General features: G+C 40.3%; 1 protein-coding gene across 1 annotated transcript; it reads right to left on the reverse strand.

Annotated features, from left to right (window-relative positions):
• Positions 1–1,636: 1,636 nt before the first annotated feature.
• Mal2 (mal, T cell differentiation protein 2) lies at positions 1,637–25,154 on the reverse strand. The gene is made up of 4 exons (XM_047519718.1): positions 24,877–25,154; positions 11,609–11,779; positions 4,660–4,815; positions 1,637–2,123 (listed from the first exon to the last, which is right to left on the reverse strand). Exons 1-4 carry the CDS (start codon positions 25,006–25,008, stop codon positions 2,052–2,054), a joined length of 531 nt encoding a protein of 176 aa, XP_047375674.1. The 5' UTR covers positions 25,009–25,154; the 3' UTR covers positions 1,637–2,051.
• Positions 25,155–25,978: the final 824 nt, after the last annotated feature.

A 25,978-nucleotide genomic window follows, 5' to 3' on the forward strand; every position in this document is an offset into this window, starting at 1 on the left:
AAGGGTAAGAATTTGACCATTAACAAAAGGCAGTGTGATTATTGCATAATGAGACTAAATATTATGTGGCTTGTCTAACTAGGTTCACAATCAGTTCAGTAAATTATAGAACACATGACTAAGGTTTTTCACCAGAGGTTGCCTGTGTGCCAAATCTAGCCTATCCACTGTTTTTGTCAATAAAGCTTTATTAGGACACAGTCACACTCATTCACTTACACCCTGACAATGTTGCTATCATATTTCAAGGGCAGAACTAAATAGTCATGAGAGAGACAGACTGTATGATCCATGAAACCTAAATATGGACCATCTGGTTCTTTGTAGAAAAACTGTACCAATTCCTGTTTTACTTTATTTTTTTTTTTTTTTTTTTTTTTTTTTTTTTTTTTTTTTTTTTTACATTAAAATACGTATTTTATTATGAATTAAGCCGGGCGCGGTAGTGCCTGTCTCTTAGCCTACCTACTCGGGAGATTCAGGCAGGAGGATCCCAAACTCGAGCCTTGGCTGGGCAATTTTGCACAGACCTACTCTTTTTTTTTTTTTTTTTTTTTTTTTTTTCTTTTTATTGTAAACAAATGGGATACATGTTGTTTCTCTATTTGTACATGGCGTAAAGGCATACCATTTGTGTAATCATAAATTTACATAGGGTAATGTTGTTTGATTCATTCTGCCATTTTTTCCCTTCCCCCCCTCCCCTCCCACCCTTCCCCTCCATCTATACAGTCCTTCCTTCCTCCATTCCTGCCCCCCTCCCTAAACCCAACTCCAACCCCAACACTAACCCTTCCCACCCCCATTATGTGTCATCATCCACTTATTAGCGATATCATTCTTCCTTTGGTTTTTTGAGATTGGCTTATCTCACTTAGCATGATATTCTCCAGTTTCATCCATTTGCCTGCAAATGCCATAATTTTATCATTCTTTATGGCTGAGTAATATTCCATTGTATATATATACCACATTTTCTTTATCCATTCATCAATTGAAGGACATCTAGGTTGGTTCCACAATCTGGCTATTGTGAACTGAGCAGCTATGAACATTGATGTGGCTGTATCTCTGTAATATGCTGATTTTAAGTCCTTTGGGTATAGGCCAAGGAGTGGGATAGCTGGGTCAAATGGTGTTTCCATTCCAAGTTTTCTAAGGAATCTCCACACTGCTTTCCAGAGTGGCTGCACTAATTTGCAGCCCCACCAGCAATGTAAGAGTGTACCTTTCTCCCCACATCCTCGCCAACACCTGTTGTTGGTTGTATTCTTGATAATTGCCATTCTAATTGGGGTGAGATGGAATCTTAGGGTGGTTTTGATTTGCATTTCTCTTATTACTAGAGATGTTGAACATTTTTCCATATGTTTGTTGATTGCTTGTACATCTTCTTCTGTGAAGTGTCTATTCATTTCCTTAGCCCATTTGTCAATTGGATTATTTGCATTCTTGGTGTAGAGTTTTTTGAGTTCTTTATAGATTCTGGAGATTAGCGCTCTATCTGAAGTATGATTGGCAAAGATTTTCTCCCACTCTGTAGGCTCTTTCTTTGCATTGCTGATAGTTTCCTTTGCTGAGAGAAAGCTTTTTAGTTTGAATCTATCCCAGTTATTAATTCTTGCTTTTATCCTGTTTTACTTTAAAAGGTAGAATTCAGTGGGGAAGACTGTTTGAAATATGTATATTTTAGGGAGTTTTATAAATCTATTAATATTAAGGTTCAGGTGACTAAGTAACCAAACAAAAGGGATACTACTTTTTCATGAATGATATCTGTGTATTTTATGGACATTATGGAAAAATTTCTTTAAAAAAATAAAAAAGAGATAGGTATAAAATGAAAGGCTATTTCTCCACTTAACATCATAATAAAATTAAAATTCCATCCATGAACTAAACCAAAACTTGCACTTAGGATTTTCTCTATTTACTAAACAGATTATTTTTGCATTGTTGTTACATCTGGACAAAATGGCATACAAATTGATCAGACATATTACAAAATAGACAAATGAAACTAACACATGACTATTAGTTTCCAAGGAGTGCTACGGTCGCCATCTTCGTAAAGCCAGACACAAACTGCAACCATAACAAACTGTAGTCATAAAGGCAAAAACCTAAGAAGAAAGAAATGAAAACTGATATCAGATTCAAAACTGACTTTAAGAAAATGCATTCCTAAAGGGGCAAGGACATGAATGCTAATTACCTGAAGATGCTTCAGCTTTTATGCAATGGTTTACACTGATCTCTTTGGTGAATTGCCATTGTTTTAACACTTGCACCCTTATACCTTCTTTTAAACATTCTAGCCCCTAATTCTTTTCTCATGGGTAGACAGCCTTATAGTAAACATCTGGTCACTACTGGGTTCATTTTTATTCTGATTTTGTGGATTTTGTTAGCACTAACCATGCGCACCTCACTGCATTCAGGGCACACAGACACACAGAAGATTTTGTCCTCAGCTTTCAGGGCTTATGACCCCTAGAAAACTGTAAGGCAAAGCAGTTCAGTATGATAATATATTATGATTTTGTGCAGGGATTCTTAACCAGGAAACTACAGCTCTGGGAAAGAATATCAGATTCACTGAGAGAACATTTTCACAGTTCAATTACCATTCCACTGCTCTCCCACCCTCCTGCTGGTTATTTTTCTCATACATTTCTAATCTCCATATTATCCTCTGAATGAGGATAATGCTTTCAATATCTATTACTAATGAAAAAGAAGCTATCGTCTTTCTTAGATATGTATACAGACAGAAAAAGAAAAGCACCCAATATAATGCCACAGTGAATGGCTGATCCTGTTAGTGCTATAAAAACTCAGGAACTAGAGATTTACTTAGGAGCCTGAGGATGAAGTAGGACTTCATGTAGAACTTGCAGCATGCATTGGTTTACTCAGGTGGAGAGGAAGGGAAGGAAAACAGAAGCAAAGTAACAGAAAAGGCCCCACCAGAGCAGAAGGACACGGTGGCCAGCTCTGAAAACTCGGCCCGTAGGGCAAGGGTCCGCCTTCGAGAAGCACTAATGACATCAGCTCCTCGTCCCAGACTTCAGCTCCTACTATTCTCGTCAAAGTAGGAGCTTAGGGCTGCTCCCAACCAACCAAACTGGGGCTGCCTCAATGATCCCAGAGAGGTACTGAGATCCAGCGGACTCCACGGAAAAAGGTGGGATTGGAAGTTAAGACACACTTAAGGAAAATCCAGTGGGACTGATGACTAACAGAGAGGAAAAAAGTCAACACCAGGTCCCCGAATTTCGCTTTGTGAAACTGTTAAAAATGAATGTTTTCCCAACCATGAGTTTTGGATGATAGGGATGCCAAAGATTTCATCCGATCCTCAGGGATGATGAAGTGGATAGAGATGACTTCAGGAAACAGAGGAGTTGTTACAGGCCCACTTCCCCCACCTTCAAAGTTTTAAGACTTCGTTAACTAAAAATGGTTTTATTTTTATAAAAGAAAATATTTAAATTACCCATCCAATTTGTCAGCCTTTTAAATCTAGAACCATGACTTCTTCCTGTTATAATCCCACTTTCAGTCTAATTCATTGTAGGCACTCAATGAATTTTTGAAAATCCTAGTAGATTTGAAAATGTTAACAGGTTTTGAAATCATCTGTCCTCTACCCATCAAAACTGACTCTAGACCTCTGCTATTCAACGTGACAGTCACTAGCCATAGGTGGCTGTTTAAATTTGAATTTACTAAAATTAAGTAACATTAAAAATTCAGTTAGTCCTTCTAGTTAATTTAATGGTTCTACAACCACAAGTGGTTAGTGGCCACCATATTGAATAGCACATATATAAAAAGTTACTATGACTCTAGAAAGTTCTATTGTAAAATGCTATTCCAAGCAGATTTTGATGACTACATGGTGTGTATGGGGTTATTTATAGGCTACCTGGGTGAAACAGTAAAATACTAGGGTCATTAATTTGCTATCTAGTTGATTCAATATCAAGGCATTTCAGGAAATAATTTCCACATGTGACAGTCTAAAAATTTCTACAGAAACAAAAACATATCATTTCTTCAGAGTACCTCTATCAATACAAAATGACAAACTCACTCTAGGAATTAAAGAGGATAAAACAATTTAAAAGAGTTCCCTACAGAACGCATTTCACCTGGCTATCATCTGTTATAATTCGATACCTGCCTCCCCCGATCACCTACACTCTCTTCAACAGTAGGAACTGCAACTTGTTCATCCTGACCCCAACCATCTAGCAAATTACCTGCTTCATGACAGGTCCACAGTAAGTTGTTTTCAATTAAAAACAGTATAGAATACTAAAGAGCAAAACCAGGAACAAATTTCCCTTATCATGTCTGAAAATTAAAACAAGTGAACACCACTATTAATCCTTCTTAGAAGCAGACATTACTGTGCAAGGTCAAGCAGTATTACGGACTCACTATGAACGTCAGTCTCTTTGTGCTTCAGTTCAAACACCTACAACCCTGGGGTGATAGCAGTATTTTGTCTGTAGGGTTCCTGTTCAGCTAAGTAGCTATCGTAAGTTTAATGCTGATGGTTATTATTAGAGAGACTTTTGTTGCCTGAGGAGTTTCTTGGAGACCTGGGCAGTGGGGGGGCGGGCGTGGATGGTACTCATGAATGCTTACTGTGGCCGCTACGTTGATGTTATACTGGTTATCACTCAGGAGCGGCTGCACGGTCAAGGTTTGGTTGCAATGTAGATCATGAAGGGAGGTGGCTGCTGCCTCCAGCAGGAAGGCTCCGAAGTAGAAGACAAACACTGTAAAATGGTAGGCGAAATCCTGAAAGAGGAGCGGAAAGATAAGAAGGTCTTTCCTATTCCTTCTTTCAAGTGATGAAGTTTAGAGTTCAGAAAGATCAGAATACATAACCGCATAATCTTAACTATGTTTACTGTTTATTTTGGATGCTTTTGGCAATGTCAGACTATTGGACTCCAAATGAAAACTGATGGACCCATTTTATTTGACATAGTGGCAAACCTTCTGATAGAGAAGATTTTATAATAACATATATTGTTTTAATTTGGATTAAGATCTATAAAGATCAATATTAATTAACGTAAAGGAGTAACATGCTGTTCTTCAAATTCAAGTAAAATATCAGTAAATTACTTTATTATAGCTCTATATTTTCATAATTATTTCAGCAATCTTATTTTTATCATTAGGTCATAATTCCATATACTGAAAGATAGAGAAGACTTATTAAAATATAGAAATTCATATAATACATGACATGTTTTAATATATTCTAGTAAAAACAATGTATCACATACTTCAACAAAACTATAGAAACACTAGGTCGCTTTGTTGCTATAATTAATGTGTAGTGTAATTCTTAAAATTTACATTTTCTTACCTGAATACACTGTCAACAACCACTCTTTAATCGTAAGAGCACACATTTTTCATATGCATTATTACTCATCCTTATAACTATCATTTATTTATATACATTTTAGAAAAGAATTTCATCATTTTTTTTTCACCAAATGACTGTCTCAAAACTGTACAAAACTTTTGGAGGGACTGTTCAATCCCACATCTATCTGGTTCCAAAGGTTTACTTTTTTCTTTTCTTTTGTAATATAATTATTTAGTTGAAAAATAGAAGTTATATGTTTATTGTGTACAACATGCTTTAAAACATGCATACATTATGTGGGATAGCTATTTCATATCTGCATTACCTCACATGCATACCATTCTTTTTTTTGGTGAAAATATTTAAAATTGATTTAGCGTTTTCAAGAAAACACTGTCATTAACCACAGTCACCATGTTTTACGACAGACCTCTTAACACTTATCCCTCCTAATTAAACTTTTGTGTTCTATAACCAATACCTCCCAACCTCTCCTCCCCTACTGCCTCTGGTGAACCACAATTTTACTTTCTTCCTCTATAAGTTCAACAATTTTAGAGCCTACATATTAGTGAGATGGTGTGATATTTGCCTCTTGGGGTATGGCTTCTTTCACTGAACATGTTCTCCATGTTCAGCCATGTTGTTGCAAATGACAGAATTTCCTTCTTTTTAAAGGCTGAATAGTTTTCCATTGTGTACGTACACATTTTCTTTATGATTCATCCACTGACGAAGACTTAAGTTGACCCATATCTTGGCCATTATACATAATGCTGCAATGAGTGTGGGAGTGTAAATATCTCTTTAACAAGCTGATATCATTTCCTTTGGATATACATCCAGTGGTGGGAATGCTGGATCACATGGGAGTTCTATTTTTAAGTTTTTGAGCAACCTATTTACTGTTTTTTATAATGATTATACTAATAATAGCCATATTCTGAGGGTTCAAAGTTCATTTTTTTTCCTATCAAACTGTCTCTATTACTGATAATGCAATATCACAAAAGGGATTATGGCTCTGGTTCTTTAAAACATGTCCATGCAGCAAATGACATTGTTCATTGGAGTGTTCTTATATGTTGAGGACAATCAGCTTGGACAAACTAACCAGGGGTGAGAATTACAAAGATACAATGTTCAAACTACTTTCCATTAAACAACTCCCACTTATAAATTAACTCAGCAATATCTTCAAAAGATGTAAGAAAAAATGTTGAATGCTGGTCCCACATCTAATCTAAAGGAGAGATGTTCAAATTCATGTGGTTACTCAACAAACGTTCATTGATGGTCAAAATTCAAACTTAAATGTTACTACTTTAAGAGATTCAATGTAATTGAGCTAGATATTCATTAGTAATAAAAACTGGGAAAGTATGTTTGGATCGGTAGGCACTTATTTAACATAGGATCCTCATTTCTGGATCACAGAAATGGTCTGTTCCATCTTAAAAGGGAAAGATAAAATGTGGTGAGATGGCAAATTTGTGTGATCTAGTCTGTGCCTGTTTCACTGCCTCCCATCTCTTTGAACACTGGCCACCTTGGCCTGATTTGGCTCCTAGGAAACACTCCATTCCTCAAACTTCAGTGGATCTGGGATGCACCACAGGGCTTGAGCCAAGGTCACATTCTTCTTCCTGGGCAGCTCCCAGCTGATCACAGCACACTGGGGACACTGGTGCCTGGTCACTGGTACCCAGCACAAGATCTTACAGGGTGGGCTGTGCTCTGTAGCTTCTCATGTACTTGGCCAATACTAAATTTTTCAATCATAAACTGAAACTCTTGTCTGTCTGTCTGTTCCTTTCTTCCTTCTTCTGCACTATATTTTATAGGTGTTACCTCCTCCTCTCTCCCTCAAAAACAAAAATGAACAAATGAACAAAAAAAATCTCTCATGCGCTTCTAAATCCATCTGAGTCTGTGCTTCAGAGGACCTGAGATGACACGCATGCTTTTCCTTCTTAGCCCTTACATAATTTAAACTAACGTATGAATTATGTAGTCATTCCTTTACTGCCATTGTCTGATTCAGCAAACTTTTCGAGACTGCTACACCCCAGGCCTGCTACACCATTGAATTTCTAGGCCAGGTATCAGAAAATACTCCTGACCAGTGGAGGGCTGCACACACACTGATCACTGGCTATCCTGGGTCACCTTATTCCAATCCCTGTCATGTGAGGGATGTGTGCAAGAAGGTCTTCGCAAGGTTCACATACTGTTTTGGACAATCCAGGTCATGGATGCTAATCCTGAGGTTCTCAAATATCAGCAAGCATCAGAATCACCTGGAGAGCTTGTTCACACAGATGAGTAGACTCCACCCCCCAGAGTTTCTGACCCGGCAGATCTGAGTAGAACCTGAGGATGTGACTTCAGGCAAGTTGCCAGCTGAGGCTGATGCTCTAGGACCACTGTTTGTATGTCCTCGTTCGTAGATGGTCCCCATGCCTCTGGGTCTCCTTCACATGGCCTCCTCTGTAGCAATCTTCTCGGTGCTCACACACCCTAAACACAGCCCTCTTATCATCACCTTTGTCTTAGACAAGCTGAGCCTCAAACACAGCTCGGATGTTTTCAGCAACAAGTGACTCTCTGCCACATTCCTACCTTGAGCCCATGCTTTGTGTTCAGGGTCAAACCTTCACTAACTAGTTGATAAAAGAAAACCAGCAGCATTGGATGTTGGGGAATCCTGGTTACAGAAGCATGAAAACGAACAGTAGCCACCATGAACTTAAGTTTCTCATCTGTGTCTTCTCACAAATGAAGACAATATAAATATGAATTCTCTTCTTTAAAGTGAGGCAAAAATGGTATTAATTCCTCTCCACCAAACAAAAACAAAAACACAACAACCTGTTTCAAAACAAAATCTTCTTTTCCCTGGATTAGAATCGAGCAATTATTTAGCCTTTAATATATGTTATTACATATTATACTTTCATGCCACCAATTATGCGAAGGCTAGAAAGCTTGAGAAAAATACTGAACATATCTAGTACCATGAATACAAAATTTTATTGTATGATCAATAAGAAGGAATATGGTAGACAGTGTCATATAATAGGATATGATAGGAAGTAAATTATTTACCAAAATGCAAGCTACACAGGCAGAATTAAAATATTATCACGGGAGAAAATAATTATTTTTTGGGCAATTAATCTTTAACATTTCCAGAATGTAGCAATTAAAAATCGTTACCATCTGGTGATGACTGTATGATAAGCATGGCTCAAAAATTTTCCTGGCTGAGTGTGTACAAGATGTAATACAAAACCTTCCAAAAGCCAGCAGTGTGATACAAAATGAATGAGAATGAAGAAAATTGCCTAAGAAGACAAAAAAAAAAAAAAAAAAAAAAAACAAGGAGCCCTTCATTTAATTTTTGCAGTACTGGGGATGGAACTAGGGCATCACCATGTGAGGCAACTGTTCTGTATGGAGCTATGTCAACCCCTGGTTTGAATTTTATTTTGAGACAGGGTCTCACAAAGTTGTCCAGGCTGGCCTGGAACTTGTCATCCTCCTCAGTCTCCTGGGTAGCTCAGATTATAGGTGTGGTCCACTACACCTTGCCAAAGGAACCCTGACCAAATAGGGAAAGCATTTAATAAACTTCCAGAGGGCAGGAGTTAGTTCCTTGAAAAGCGTGTCCAGCATGTGATAAACCCTAAACCATGACCACCAATGCACCATGTGGTGTGTGTGGCTGTTGTAAGTTGAACATCCCTGATTTGAAAACCTGACATCTGAAATACTCCAAAATCTGAAATATTCTGAGCAGTAAATATTTCAATATACAAACACTCCAAAATTCAAAGAACTCCAAAATCTGAAACAATTTGGCCCCAAGTGTTTTTGGAGAAAAGATGCTCAGTCTGTTCTATTTTTGCTTCAGTAAGAGTGAACTATTCCAACTAAAAAAAAACAGGATAAACTTTGCAGGCATCCTATGGCACAAACTGATAGATCTTTTCAATTTCAATAGTCACTTTCATATAGTGGTATACTTAATACAAGAAAAACTCTTACATTTTATTTCCTGAAGATCAGCTATAATGCTACATACAAATGGGTGGAAAATACAAATTTAGGAAAAATAAGAAGTTACCAAAGATATTCCTGATTGTACTCAATACCAAAGATAAGACTTGATATAAGCAAAAGGAAGAAAAGACAGTATAGATAGAGATCTAATAAGACCAAGAATAATACCTAGAAAACACTTAATCATTACTAAATCACATGCATCAACCAAGTAGAAAGACAATTAAAGTGCTGGCTATTGTGGGTTCCTACAGACACTGTGTCTCTAGGTATTAACCTTTTGGTTTCTGTGTTAATAGGAGATCCAGAAAGGTCCAGAATAAGTGTCAGAGTGGTGGGTGGCACATTCTGGAAGAGGCAATAGATTGGGACAATGACTATTAATAGTACCAATAGGTAGAACAAACTGGCCTTATATCTTTGAGTCTGATCCTTAAATAACCTGGTGGCCTTTACCAAAATTGGAGATTAATTCATTCTTATACTTATTATGGAATAACCAGAAATTTACAAAGAGAAGAATAAGCATCTATCTGCAACCTAGTTGGGGACTTTTGATCTTCATTTCATCTACTAATAGAAATACTTTCTCATTAGAAATGAGAAATTAGAGCGAAAAAATGTAGAAATACACTACATTAGCAATTTAATGGAAATGGAGGGACTTCCAAAGTTCCAAACTACAAGTCTCAGTGTGTTTAAGGAATTAGAATTACTGACAACTTGCTGTAACCCAGACACACAGTGAAACACTATGTAATTCATTATTTCCATTATGCTTTAATAGCCTCTAGTCAGACAGGTATTATTATTACCACTTTACAGAAAAAGAAATTAAAATTTAGAGAGGTTAACTGTCGTGCCCACGGTTACACAACTATTAAGCAAACCAGACCTAAGCTCAAAAGCTGTGAAGGACTACAACCCTCGCACCCCACCTCCTCCTGAGCTTCGAACTAAGCCGGGCCACTTGCCCCTGGGGCTGGTTGAACAGCCAGTCACATTCACCAGGCCCCACTGTAGAAAACACACAGGGTACAACTTCTATAAATTAAACAGGAGATATTTTCCTACAACATCTGTCCTAGAGCTGCTGGGTAAAATGCTATTTTACTTGGAAGGAACATCTATAAAGCCTGACTGAAGGTCTGATTTAAGTTCTAAAACAACAAAGTGTGATCTGAACTTTCTGGGGCTCTACATGAACTTCATGAAAGCTCTGTCCACCATGAACTGGAATAAAGCTCCACTGGGTCTTCCTAAAGTAAGTCCCAGAGAATGAGTGACATAGTCATGAAAACATCTCTTATACAGAAAAGCAAAGTAAGTTGTGATTGTAAAGTTTTTTTATGCCTTACTAAGTTTTGTTAATTTAGGACAGGAACTGATTTAAGTATGGAACATTCTCTTTTTTAAGTATTTGGAGAACAGACTGTATAGTAATTGTTTTCTGAAAAGAATACACAGTCTGCTCTCTATATCTGGATTCAACCAAGTTTGCACTGAAAAAAATCAAGTAAAAACCAAAGAAGTCTTTACTAAACAGGTACAGATTTTTTTCTTGTGTTTATTTCCTTAATGATGCATTTCATCCATTTCTATAGCATTTACATTGTTTTAAGTATTATGAGTTATCGACAGATGGCAAAATACAAAAGAAAATGTGCATAGACTATATGCAACTATTGTGCCATTTTATATAAGGGACTTGAACATCCATAGATTTCAGGGTGGGCCTGGAACCAATCTCTCCAGGATTCTGAGGGACCACTGTACATACTGAAATACATGAAACAGAAATCAAAGGAAAATTTCAAGAAACATAACATTTGGTTCTCAAAGGCATCTGTTCAATTGTTCAATAGTTGTAATGAAACTCATTTGTTGTATGAAATGAAACAATGCTTCACTTATGAGTCATAAAAGAGTAATAGAATGATTTCTCAGCTCCATTACCACAGGAATTTCAAACTGGGACCCTGATGTCAAGGCAACCATCAGGCACCTTAGCAGCCCCATGGCCTGAAACCATTCTCTCCTATAGATGTCATCAAACAGAAGATGAACTCAGATGAACAGAATGAGGTGTTGATGAGTCTCTTACATTTTCTTGCAATAGATTTAAAAATAAAAATCCCTTACCAGGAAGTTCCAGTTGGCATCAATTTGAGTCACCATGCCAGAAAGGAACAGGCCCAGGAAGAGAAGAGAAAAGAAAAAAGCTGTCACGGACACAAACATGACCCATCCTTGCAGCAGAGGTAGAGGAACATTGGAGGAGGCCACCAAAATCCAGACGAGACCCCCAAGCAGCTGAAAGTAAAAAAACGAAAGAGGGTAAGAGAGTTGCTTAAAAAAATACCTTTTGCACAACAAAACTAAATCTGCTTTTATCAACATCATTATTCTTCTTCTCCAGAACCATGTATACTTTCCTACCACTCGGCTCATCATTTCTCTATGATGAAAGGTGAAAGGTGAAAGGTGAAAGGTGCCTCCTTCTCCTGGTGTGCGACTAGCCCTTCTACCTGGAGATCGGATCCAACTCCACACCTGTATCTCTATGCTGGGCTTTCTCCTTCAGCCCAGGAACATGCAAAGCATTCTCTCTATAAACATCTTCCTCAGATCCTGCTCTCTCTCTAACTAATGCCCCGTGGACAGATTTTCCTGTCCAGAAAACATTTTACAAATTGCTTGGTCTCCACTTCTTCTCCTTGCAGTTACTCTTCAAACCATGATAAACTGGCTTCTGCTTTCACCAATTCTTAGAGAGTTTATGAGAAAAGAATGATAACTTTCTAATTTGTCACATCCAATGTCACATCCAGGTCTTTCTCATGACCTGTGTCTTTGATATTATTGCCTATATAGAGAATAATAGTTGCAGCTGTTGTACATGATAATAAACAATAAAAAACAACCATTATTTATTATCTACAATGTGCTGGACATGGGAATAAGTACTTTAGATTGATCAAAGTGTCAATAAATACCTGTGGCATGTCACACACTATGCTAGAGGCCAGGAATAAAATGGCAAAGAAACCACACTTGGTTTCTGTCATCACAGAACTCTCAGTCTATTCTAGGAAAGGGATAACTGGGTAAATGATTAAAATGCTATTTAGTAAATGTCACCACTGGGCAAATACTGGGTACTATAGGCTCATATAACAAGGGCTCTAGATTCAGATTTGGAAACCAGAAAGCAATTTCTAGAAGCACCAATCCCAAGGACAGGGCTGAGGGTGAAGCAGAAAGAATGCAGGGTATTCTGGCAGGTCTTGAGATGCTGGGGCGGGAACCGCCAGAGTGGGCACAGGTGAAGAACAGAGCTCAGCATGGCGGCAACACCCTCTGCCACACTCTGTGTGGGATCATGAGAGCCCTAGGTGAAGACTGAGCGAAGAGGCCTGAAGGTCAGGCCAAGGAGCTGAACTTACCCAAGGGAAGGCCAAAAGCAAGCAGGAAAGAGTATGTTTGAGATTTTGATTTAGAATTTTCTCTGGCTGGAGCATGAGAACAGGTTGGAGAGGAAAGGATGCAGAGCTGGAGGACCAGGCAGGAGACTGCTGTGACGAGTGTGCAAACCAGAATCAGGGCATCATGACCAAGAGAGGTGAGTGGACTGGAGAGAGAGGCAGAAGTGGCATGATGATAGTGGCACATCGATTCTGGGGCATGACAGGAAAAAAACAGATAAGGAAAATACCTAGATTTCTGGCTTGTCCAAGTGGGACTGAGTGAGAGAACACAGGAGGAGAAACAGTGGGAGCGATGAACTTTAAGACCATCAGGCTCCACACCACCACTAAAACAAGAAAGGGCACTTCATGTCCTGTGTACAGCATCCCAGGCTTTTGTGACCTGGCTTCTTCATCCTTGTCTAATGCCACCAAGCCCTTCACATTTTGTATTACAGGAAAAAGAAAAAAATCCATTGCTCAAAGACAAAGTTTTTTCACATCCAAGTAGCCTGCCCTCTGATGGTGCAGAATGCCATTTCCTCCAGTGTGTGTCTGAGAAACTGCCAGGCACAGCTCACCTTGAGCCCACCATCTGAAGTCTCTCCTGAGTCCAGCTCTTGCTTGGTTGCCCCTCTCTCCCTCTGGGCGATTTGTTACATCACTGAGATGCTGTAACTGAGTTCCCCTGGCTCACACTCCACCTGCACTAACAGACCTTATTGGCAGCATACTGCTTTACATCTCTCCTCTCCCCAAGCCAGTTATTAATCTACATAACAGGCCTTCCCTATTAGTCATGTACCATCCTATATTTGGCAACACAAAAACTTAAGCCATACAACTGACCTGAGGTTGCCTCGGGCAGGTGGGAATCTCTCCTTCCTCTGCCATACAGGATGCTCTCAAATATTTACTTAGTGAACAAACATACTAATGTCTATATGAGAACAGTGTGAGCTCCAAATATTAAAAAACAATAACCATCTGTATCTTAAGCATACAGATAATATCCAAACTGCACAAGTATTGAAATTTAAAAACATAAATTTTAATTTAAGTTTTAAAAAAGGTCCATTCAGTAATTTGTTATTGCTTGAAGAAACATTTTTGGAAACTATTAAAAATAAATTATAAATAAAGCATCAGCTTAATACATTTATACTTAAAGTAATAGTATACCTCAAGTCCTACTTTCAATTGAAAAATTATCAACCCAGAAAATTTTATAAAATAAATCTAAATAATAGACAACAGTGCATATTAAAATTTTAGCTATCATTTTCTCATTGATTATGAAAGGAATAAACTTGTTCCTGGTGAAAGATTGCTTACTCTTTTATACAATTTAATACATATTTAAAGGCAATAAGAAAGTCTTTAATGGGTCAATATTTCCTTTTCTTCCAGACTTTCTTTTCTGGTAGCCTTTTCTTATGCTCCCACTACAAATAACCTACATTATTTTAAACAGAATTTGAGAAATGCACATAATTATTAAATATCTATTAGTTCAAGAATCATTTTCTAAGAACCTATGTGCTAGTCTGATGGGTAATAAAGAACAACTGGTTACTGCAGACTAACTACATACGCACAGTCACGTGACTCAGGGATTGTGATAAATTCACACCTATAAAAAGTCCATTGCAATTAAGCACAGCATTTAATAAATGTGAACGAGACCTCAAATAGGCTAATCCCAAATCTACTGATAGGCACTGCAGAACAACATTCAAGGGGGAAAAAAAATAGGCAAAGCTCTTGCTCCAGAAGCCCTAAATAAGGGAGAAATAGACATCATTTAATCTGATGCAGAAGCAGATTGTGGCGAGTGCTATAAAAAGAGCTCAGTACAGTGTGGTCTGAAAGACAGGGAGGAGGCTGGGAGGAAATGCAACGGGAGGAATTGGGAAAGAGAGGCGGGACAGCAGGAGTCAGCCTTCAAGACAGACCTGGGCTTGGACAGGGAGGCCATGATGTACAACAGTCTGGATTAACTGTCCTGTTGTACTCAAAATCACAGCCCTTCCAACACCTCAAAGGCTTGGAAAGGAAACTGCTTACATGGAAAGTGACCCAATCTGCTCCTCATCTGTGGTGGGTGTGCTGCATGGCAAGTGGAGGGGAGAAGGGAAGCATGAACTCCCCCCTCTCTCTCATGCACTTACATGCACCACCCCTAAGCCAGGGAGTCTACGAAATCCAGGTGCAAGTTCTGCTCACAGGTTAGCATCAAACAACAGAGGACAGGCAAAGAACATAGTTAAGTGCACCATGGAGAGCCACCTTCTTCATTTTAGGAGCCTCGAGCTGCTTGTATGGGTCACTATGGCTTTGACACACTTATTTCTTCCCTATTTCATAATTTCCTTTTGACGAAAGTGACCTTTCCTCCCAAGCTTCCGAACCTGGCCCCAACGCTGCAAAGTGAGCTTTCAATAATACTGCTGATTCTCAGTACATTCACCAGACAGAGGGTACTCATCAGTGTCCCCACTGAGGAGAGATGATTTTGAAGGGAGGAGCCTTGTTTCTAAAGGTAAAATGCAGAGCACCAAATGGTTAAAATCTGAAGGAGAAGAGTTGATAAAGTATCATAGCAACTGCAGAGTGTGCACAGCATGAAGAAAGGTATTTGGAATGCCATGATTCACCCATGTTGTTCTCATCTTGGATCCGAAACCACATTCTCACCTTTTGTCTACACTGCCTTCCACTGCTCTATAGTGTCCTAAAAAGCAAAGACAGTCATGCACAAAGCTGCCAAATGCTTTAAGGAACTGAATCAGCCTCATGACTCTGGACCTCAGGTATTGGTCTTCCCCTGTTACCTGGTTACTCTTATTTTCTTAGTTCAACTTTTGGTGCGGTGCACCTGGTTCACACAAGTACTCAAATATAGTCTGAGTTGCAATCACTACACTGCTACCCATTCCTAAAGCAACAGATCCTCTTTGTAGTTTAACATATATTTGTCACGTTAGTTTGGCCTCGGCAGACCAGAAGGGTGTGACTTGGCTTAATCCCTCCCATAAGAAAACCACTGAAGCCTTCATCTACTAACACACTATGCTGAACCCTCTGAGTTGGAGCTAGAAACTGTGAACTGTTAAAAATGCACAGTCCCCGGGAACACATGGTACTGGGCAGGAAGCAACTCTTACGATCCTGGCTGCCTGGATTACTGACTTCTCAACTTGTCTCCTACTTGGAAGGCCTGCTTATGCTCCCAAAGGATTCCTTTTTCTTTTCAAATGTCACTTATTTCTTAATAACCTGCTTTTAAACACACATGCTGACATCTTAGCTAATAATTTTCAAACTAATTTGTAACCTCTTAGTATACCCTTTATTATTATACTAAATAAACAGGCTAATTTCTACTCTGACCTATTTTCAGTTAATGTTTGGAATGACAATAGAGAAAGGTAAGTGAATCTGAAGGTATAAAAGACTAGTTAGAACACCTCTAAAGAAAAATGCTTCATTGTTTAGAATTTTCTGTATATAACATAACCCCCTCTAATTCTCTTATTAGCTACACATTAGACATTTTATCATTCTATTGTAGGGAGAATGAACAGTCAGAAAACTTAGAGGAAGAAAAGAAAAAGAAGCCCCCAGACTGCCTCCCAGACGGGCTTATGGAGTTAGTCTGTGCACGAGGGTGAAGCTAATGATAACAGAAATATTAGCTAACATTTACTGAGCTCTTACATTCCAAGCACCATTCTCAGGTTTTTATTTGTACCAATGTAATTCTCACAAACCCTGAGATACCATATTATTATTCCCACTTTACAGATAAGGTAATTGAGGTTCAGAGCTATTAATAACTTCCCCTAAATTATACAACTCATAATGTCAGACCTGGGATTTGAATCTGGTAACTGGCTTTTAGAGCTTCAGCTTTGGACATTACGAATTTGGCCTCTCCCTTGGCTCAGCAGGGTTTCTATTCATTCTCCCAATGACTCTGTGACCATATAAAACTAAGTAGGGAAGTGCATTTGCATTTTTTCCTAAGAACACAGTCCACAACTTCCATCAGAATCACAAAGGGGGTCAGGTGGCCCCCTAAAACCTCAGAACACTTCACCTACCTGTTCAACCCTTCTGTTTTAGTGGATGCTCACTTACTGGGTACCTACTCATGAAACATGGTTATAACAGAAGTTTTTAATATAGTCAGAAACTTATCATCTAGAAAAAAGGTTGCCTACAATTAGCTCCATTTTACTCACAATTTGTAGTGTGAATTTTTTTTTTTTTTTTTTTTTTTTTTAAAGCTGGAAACACACTTCAGCCAACAGATAAAAAATAATAATTGGTAGACACGTTCACAAGGCAGGCCACAAAAGTGTAAACTTATTCACAATGTAGCTGCAGTCCAGGGAACTAGACAGGAGAATAATTCTGCCTCGCTCTCCACACTCGCCTTCTCCCCAGCAATGCTCCTTTCCCTGCCACCTTTACTTGGCACTTCAGCCTCTGCCCTTCATCCCACTCTCTGTACACAGAACTGGTCTTGCTTGGCCAAGCTTCTGCCTAGCCTGTATCCACCAAGAGTTTTGCTGTATAACTAAACTGCACCACCATGTCATCCAGAAAGACTTCCCTGGCTGGACGCCATCCTTTGGTGCTTCTGTGGCTACTGATGCATGTCTCCTCCTCAGCCCTCACAACAACTAGATAGAAATCATGGCCCCACATGCCTTTTGTCCACTGGGTTGTGAGATTAGGGTTGGTGATGTTGCCTTAAACAGCCCTGAAAGCTCAGAACCCAGGACAGTGCTTTCTACCTATGGTGTTCAGTTGCATCCTCCTTGAAATGAACAGAAACCATTCAGTGTGTTTAAGAAATAGGGCCACAGGAAAATGCTCCAGAAGTGCAGCCTGGAATGCCGGGAACTCACAGCTGCCTGGAGCCCAGCCCACGCCTTGGTATACAGGGGTTCAAAAACAGGTAGGAAGACTAGTAAAGCAGGTACATGCACATCTCAACTTTCAAGGGTTATTGGCAACTACCACCACCTACTATAAGATCTTAGGAGGCCGTGGTGAAAAGTTCCCAGAAAGGCAACACCTCTTGCAAGTCTACTTTGTGATACTCATTTTCAATCTTCCTTGAGCCCCCAAATCTTCCTAGTTAACCCACTGTTATTGCAATTGCCATGCAGTAATAATAGGGAATTTTGATGCAGATAGGTCTCACGTTCTGCCCCTGCCCGCCCGAGGCCCTCCTCTAACCATGCTGACTTTATTCAGACTGGTTTCGGATTAACCTTAGGACAGGTCCAAATTAGAGGCAGCAGTCAGAAAGGTTTGCTTTGTTTTGTTTTAATTAAGAAAAGGAAAGATGAATTCTGGGAAGCAATTAACAACAACAAAAAGAACAGGCCTATGAACAAAATATACTAATTGAAAACTAACTTTTGCTTTTTAGGCTTACATTTGAAATGTGTTTGAAAGTGCTATTGTTTTACCTTCTTCTTCCCCATCTGACCCAAACTTCCATTTCAGTTATTTAAACGGTACTGCTAACCCTAAAATTAACTCATATTACAGAGGAGAAATATGTTCTGCTCCCTTTATATTCTTGTTTATAAATTTCCTTTGATTTTAAAAATCCTCTTTTTGTATTTGTAACTAGTTATTATGTAGGTTAACAGCGTTGCTGCGTCCAATGCCTTGATGTTGGCAAGAACTGGACAAATAACTGCCTCTCTTTTTTTTTTAAACTTCTTCCTGCTGCAAATTATTATAACAAAGTTACAAGTGTCATACAGGGTGACTATGAAAGGCCTTCTCCCTCTTATATACAACAGAACATGTAAGAAATTCAGGTCAAACTGTAGTTACCTGAGGAGAACTACTACATTTTGAGTTGGGTAAGTCTTAAGGAGCATAACCAGGCTGCAGCTGCATTTCTGAACTCTGGCCAGTTCTTCCAGAATCCTCTCATACATGATTCCCTGTGTACCACAGAATAATCACATAGCATTTATTACTGCACATAAATGACACTGTGCACACCAACCTGTTCCTGTCCTGTGTCATTATATGGTCCTTTCTATTCAGCTATATTAATGTAGACATATCAAGTCCACGGCTGTTGTATCAGGTACATTACTACTGGGCTATACAAATCTCCTTTCCTTGACCTTATCCTACGTAGCTCAAGGTCAATCATTTCAGGAACTTGGTTTAAAGTTTTCCAAATTTCAACTCTTCAGATTTTCGATGGGGCTATGAGTCAGGGTGAACAATTGCTGTGACAAGCTGTGGATGGAGCACTTGCTTATTTTCTCTTATGAAGATGTAAAGGCTGTCTTCATGTAGATGGAGATTTTTAACATGTAAGCAAAGGAAGAATTTTACTTATAGGATTAAAACCCATCTAAAAGGGCAGACATGAACACAAGACAGTCCCTCTTGCCCACAGTAAACATGCGACATCCCTTTCCAATTAAACTGTATTATCTGGCCAAGAAAAGGAAACTCTATACATCAAAATATTTATGTGTTAGGCGAGAGTCAAAGATTTTGGCTGAAAATAATCAAAATAGATTTATCTGAATGATGGAACCTGCCTCTTACACAGTCCCTCCTTTCCACCATCATCCTTTAGGATTCACTTGTTTTATGGCATTATTCCTCTCAGGGACATCTTATATTTAAATCTGATCTAGCATCATTTAGGAGCATGTCAAACATTACATACTTGGTTGGCTTCCTACACCTCAGATCTCTCTCTTCTTCTCCATCCTTCTTTCTTTGGACCTTTCTCAGGTTCACAGCATCACTTATCCAAACTATAATAATAAGCCCCCTAATGATTTTCCTGCCTTCAATCTCTGTATTTTACAACCAAACTTCACTAAAGATGGCTATGACACAAGTCTGATTAAGTTCATCCTGGTCCTTCAGCAGCTCCTCATCACAAAATAAGTTCAAGGCCTTGGCCTCCTACCACTCAGCAAAAACTGCCTGCAGCTTTTCCTCACGCTTCTGCCACCTTCAGAACAGTCACGTTAAACTAACAACTGCTAGAACCCCATGCCGTTGTCTTTCTTGTGTCTAAGGTTTGCATGTGCCCTTCTTGTGTCCTGCTGTTCTCTTTCCCACTTTCTCTATTAAGGTTCTGATCATCATTTAAGGCTAAACTCCAATTCACCATCCCATTGAAGTTGTCTGTCCCTGTCTCTCCAGTAGCCACATGTTCTCTACCCTGCTTTTCTGTAATATTTTCATAAGCTTATTGTTGTTATTATTTTATTTTTGCTATTGGGGATTGACCTTAGGGGTCCTTAACCACTGACACACATCCTCAGTCCTTTTTTTATATTTTATTTAGACACAGGTTCTCACTGAGTTGCTCAGGGTCTTACTAAGTTGCTGAGGCTGGTTTTGAACTCTCGACCCTCCTGCCTCAGCCTCCTGAGCTGTAGGGATTACAGGTGTGTGCCACCATGTCCAGCTTCATAACCTATTTTAACACTTCATACATACCAATATAAATCTTTCTTGTCTTTATATTTAACCACATAACAATCTTTCTTTCTTTCTTTCTTTTTTTTTTTTTTTTTTGTACCAGGGATTGAACTCAGGGAAGCTTAACCACTGAGACACATCCCCAATCCCCGCCTTTTTTTTTTTTTTTTTTTTTAATTTTGAGACAGGGTCTTGCTAAATTGCTTAGGGCTTCACTAAGTTGCTGAGGCTGGCTTTGCAATTGCAATCCTTCTGACTCAGTCTCTTGAGCCACTGGGATTACAGGTGTGGGCCACCGTGCCAGGCTGATAACAATTTTTTTTTTTTTTTTTTTGGGTATCGGGGACTGAACTCAGGGGTACTCAAGCAGTAAGCCACATGCCCAGACCTATGTTGTATTTTATTTAGAGATGGTGTCTCACTGAGTTTCTTAGTGCCTCACTTTTGCTGAGGCTGGCTTTGATCCTCTTGCCTCAGCCTCCTGAGCCGCTGGGATTACATTCCTGTGCCATGGCACCTGGCAGACAACAATCTTTTTATGGGCAAGAATTATGTATTCTATCCCCAGGGCATAAAGGAAGGCCTGAAGGTCTGTTCTTAATTATGTTATTATGTTAAATAAATAAAAGTCACTGGTACCAAACACTACTGTTAAGCATGTGAAAAAGAATCCTATAATATATCTCTCCAAGAGAGATGTGAATGAATAACTTGGGGAATGTAGATAGTTTCCTAAACAATGAAACTACAAAACACACTGAATAGTGACTTCTATTCTTTTTCATGATTAATACTCTTATGTTCAATCTTTCTAGTGCATTTTTGCAAGATAATCTCATTGAGAACAGGAGTTCTAAATATTTTATTCAGTGTAATAGTAAAGCTGCTCCAATGTAATTTTCTAACAGACCTGTCTGGGAATGCTTTAGGGTAGTTCACATCCAACATGGAACTCTTTCTTCCCCAAGTGGAAGCTATTTTCATGCATATCCTTTCAACTAGGTTACCAGGGCTTGCAGATCCTAACATTTTTATTCCCAGAAGAATGTCTTACATACAGTAGGCATTCAGTAAGCACTTGATGAATGATTTAGAAAACATTCCTTCAAGAAACACTGAGACTTTGAAAATGATAACTTTTGAAGGTTATGTTTTCCATCCTAAGCTAAAAGGCTTCTCTTTGCAATACTAACTTGGTATTAAACTCTGTGACAAGTATACATTGGTTAAGTATAGCTGAAGCCAAAAATCAAATGGTGATTTACTTATCCAGAAGTGGAACATACCTGTTTCAAAAAACCATACTATGTATATGAGAGTAAAATATTCTTCACCTATAAAGCCAGCATTACAAATTGCTTTACCTGGTTCTGGCACTTTTTATCTTTTGTATTATCTTTCCAACGAATGGCTTATACCTGAAAGATCTGAATGAAGTGTAATAAAAGGGATTGGGATTGAACACTTTGAGTAAAGTTAACTGATGAGTTTGAAAATCGAACTCCAAGATCATGGTATCATTACTGATAGTCCAGTTCATCTTTGCAGGATACAGTTTTCACATGTTAAGGCTCACAGGGCAAACAGACATAAACGAAGAAAAATGGACCTGAGTGGAAGGTCAAAACTAATAAGGAGTTTGGATATATCTAGAAACACTGGCAGATATAAAAATAATTGGTCCCCCAATGGAGATCACCTAATATTAGTAGAATACCTGAGGAATTCAGATTTTTAATTTCCAGTGAGAGGAATGTTTAAAGAGGAGCCAAGGGAGACTGACTAGGGAGTCAGAAAGGAATTAGGAAAGCAGAAAGAACTGAGAAAGTTGGGAATAAAGGTGCTTCGAAATTAGCTACTTAGTTCCCATCTGTACATCCCCAAAGGTGGGCATGCTACACAGAGGGGTTCAATGTAGCCTTGACCTCTGTGTCCTTGAAGCATATAATCCAACAATTTAAGCACTCCAGAAGGATGAGAGCCAAGAAGGAGCAACAAGTTTGGCTCCAACATGGTCTCCCGTTTCTCTAATGTCACGAGTTTATTGGAACATTTTGATCCTTTTTTATTGGGGGAGGGTTGAAGGAGGTAAAATGCAAGTAAAACAGGTACTAGGGACCCAAGATTTAAACTTATAAAGATGTTTGGCCATGAAATGTGAAAAGCAAATTAAAACTGCTTTTGGAAGTGATGCTGTTCTATCTAGGTAAGAATCCAAAACATGTTTCAAAAGAAAGGAGCCAGAGGAAATGGATAAGGGCAATAGACCAGATACTGGGATCCTTCTTAGGAGGTGGGGTGGGCAGTGGAAGTTCAAGCAAATGAAGAATTTGCATTTGCAAGAAAAGAGTTGTCTTCTCTATAGAGCCTAGATGAAGAACTCCATCAGTGGTTCCCAGTCATGACTGGGTATTAGAATCTCCAGGGAAACTTAAAAAAAACCAACAAAACAAAAAAAACAAAAAACAAAACAAAACAAAACAAAAAAACGAACTGATTCTGGGTGCTCCCCCAGAGATTCTGATTTAATTAGTCTGGGCTGGTAACAGTATTCTTAAAAGTTGCCAAGTTATTAAGTACAGTAAGAGTTGAAAACTAACCACTGGGCTAGATAAAAAGGGAGATATAGGGTAGGAGGAAGGGAAAATTGAGTAAGTCACCTTCCCTTCCACCCCCCCCTCAGAATTAGACAGTGTCACATGAACACAGGTGGGTTTTAGGATGATATTTGCTTTGGTATCACATGGATAAGCCTTTTTCCCCTCTATACACACATTTACATATACACATATACCTCTCTATGTACATATGCAACTGTATAAATCTATTAAATATCAAAAACATATAACCAGAATATCAAATTTGAGATTCCATTCATAGTATTGCTTAGGATGAGGTTAACTTCTAACCAAAATTTAGAAAGTGAGCATATTTACATGAACATTCTGTAAATTCCAGAACCGGGCAGAATGTGGATATGGCTGAAACTTCTAAAAGAGGTAGATAAACACCTGGAGTTTGAGGAACATGGAACTTAAGTAGCCTAGAGTCTATGAAATCTTTCTTTCCAGATCTTGCTGTTCTAAAGTGTCTCCCTCCCACAGCTGTGCAGCTGATCCAATGCCAAACTTTTCCTGTTCTTCTCACATGGATGCCTGTACCTCATCCCAAGCATTTGGATGCTCCTGAACTCCATACAAACTCAAATTCACACTAGCCTCTTCTAGCGTAACAGTCACTATCTGCTTATCGATGGCATTACCTGTAACCTACTGGTGTCCCTTCTTTCAGATTCACATCTGAGCTAAATTTAACTTAGAGTGGCTTGGCCATCTTAGCATAATAGGGCAGAAAACCAATGCTCACAAGGTGTTCCAGCCCCACAGGCACAAAAGTGAAACCGAAGTGACCCAAATCCAGGTTATGCAAACTCAAAGGAGAGGATAGGGAGAGATATTAAAACCCCAAACCGAGCAAACAAAACCAGCGTTCAGGAAAGGCACTGCCTTGCTAACATTTCACTATTTATTTGCCATTCTCAGGGCATGATGCAACCTCAGTTGCCCAATTCATATTTGCACACTTCCCCCTTGTCCACAACGAGCTTTAAAAGCTTCCAACTCCATAAAATTCCTTTTAAGAAGTTCAAGTGTTGGACTCAAGAAGGTTGATGGCACTAGGCCAGATGATCCCGCCTTTACTTGGGCCCAATGAAGTGTGCTGACAAGGTTTGGACGTTTGTAGGTAGTCGAGGAAGAGAGAAGGTGCAAAGGCAGGCAGAGAAGTACATGCCAGCCACACTTCCACCATTCCTCCTCCATTCTCACGCCCACTTGATTAGCAACTGCCAACGGCACTGTACACACCTCACCTTTCTCCCTGCCCTGCCTCCTGCGCCCTGTTCCTTTCCCCAATCCAAAGGGCACTAACAATGGCAAGGGTGAGAGGGGTAAAAACATGCCCAGTTCCGCAGCCTTCCTCTTCCTGGTGCCTCCCGCCCCCGCTTTCCACATCCTGGCAGCCTCCAGGTCACCCAGTCTTCGGTACACCTTTGCACCACCCAACAAAATGGCAGGTTAGCAACAGGCGAGGCCGAGTGCGCGCCCCCTGGCCAAACCCTGGGTCTCTGAAGGCGCCTCCAAGCCCAAACATCTCTCTCCCCTCAAACTCCCTAATCCTCTGCCCCGCCAGGCAGCCTGCTCACTCTCTAGGCCATTTCCGTCGCCGGCGGGCGAGCAGGTGCCAGTGTAACAGGTGCCAGGCAGGAGGGCTCAGGCTGCTCCGCCCAGTATCCAGAGGTCCCCAAGAGGGGCGCAGGGAAAGGCCACATCCAAGGGAAGGAGGCCGAGGGCGGGCGCAGAGGGAGACAAGGCGGGTGGGGGACAAGGATGCAGCTCGTGGTCCTAGCTCTGCGGGCACCACCTTCGCCGAGGCTGCCCCACTTACAATCTCCAGGCAGACGAAGGCGCCCGAGTAGGTCCGCAGGATGTCGGGGCCGGCTGGCAGGGTGACCCGGGGCGCTGGGAAAGACACGGCAGGGTTCGGGGGCGGCGGGACTGGCGCTCCCCCGGCCGACATGCTGCCGCTGCCGCCGCCGCTGCTACGTCTCCGCGCGCCGCCGCCGCCGCCTCCCTCCTCCGCCTGCCGGGCTCCCGCCGCCGCCGCCGCCGCAGCTCAGGTCGGCGGGGTCCGGGCGTGCAGCGCGGGAGGGGCGTGGCTGCGTGGCCCTCGGGTCGGCGAGACCCCGCCCCGTCACGTGGGCTCAGGTGAGCGCGCCCCCGCCCTGGTGCCCAAGCGGGTCACATGCACAGGTGCGGCCGCCGCCGCCTGGCGCGCCTCGCTGCCCAGCTCTCCTGTCCCCTCCCTCTAGGACCAGCGCCTAGTGCTCCCTGGAGCCTCTCAAGGGCGGGCCCTACAGCCCTGTCCTGCTCTTTATTTTACCTGCTATCCTTCCTCTTAGTTTCCACCTGTTTTCTCCACCTGTCACCCCACCTCCCCGCCGGTCCTTTCCCACTCTCCACTTTTTTCAGTTTGTCATATAAAGACAGGTTTCGTGGCTGTGATTCAGAAGGTAAATTCTAGGTCTCCAGTCACACCTAAAAGGTGGGGTGTATTTTAAATGGGACTGTAGATGGATCTAGAAAACGCCACTAGGGCAACATCGCGTTGGAGTCAAATGACTCAGCTCTAACATCTACTGGCTGGCAGTGGATTCCCAGCAGGGGCTGCTTGGAGCCCCGCGAGGTGCTCTTTTGTGAAATGGGGATGAGGGTATTTACCTCGTATCGTGCGGATTAGATGATAGAGCAAGAAAAGAGTAGCGCATAATCGCTCTTTAAGTGGTAGCTGATATCACCACAGCCATTTTTCTGATTTTTAGACACACATCACTACTGTATAGACACGATGTTGCATAAGTTATATTTTGCACACAGAATTTTAATTATTGATTTCACCTGTCAGAAACTTTATGCCTTTGCGTTTTCCAAACATCAAAGGTTTCCTTTTTTTAAGGATTATGTTTGAATCCTCTGCTTCCGATTATCTC

Source organism: Sciurus carolinensis, chromosome 1, assembly GCF_902686445.1.
Source record: "Sciurus carolinensis chromosome 1, mSciCar1.2, whole genome shotgun sequence".
In the NCBI taxonomy this organism is placed as follows: domain Eukaryota; kingdom Metazoa; phylum Chordata; class Mammalia; order Rodentia; family Sciuridae; genus Sciurus; species Sciurus carolinensis.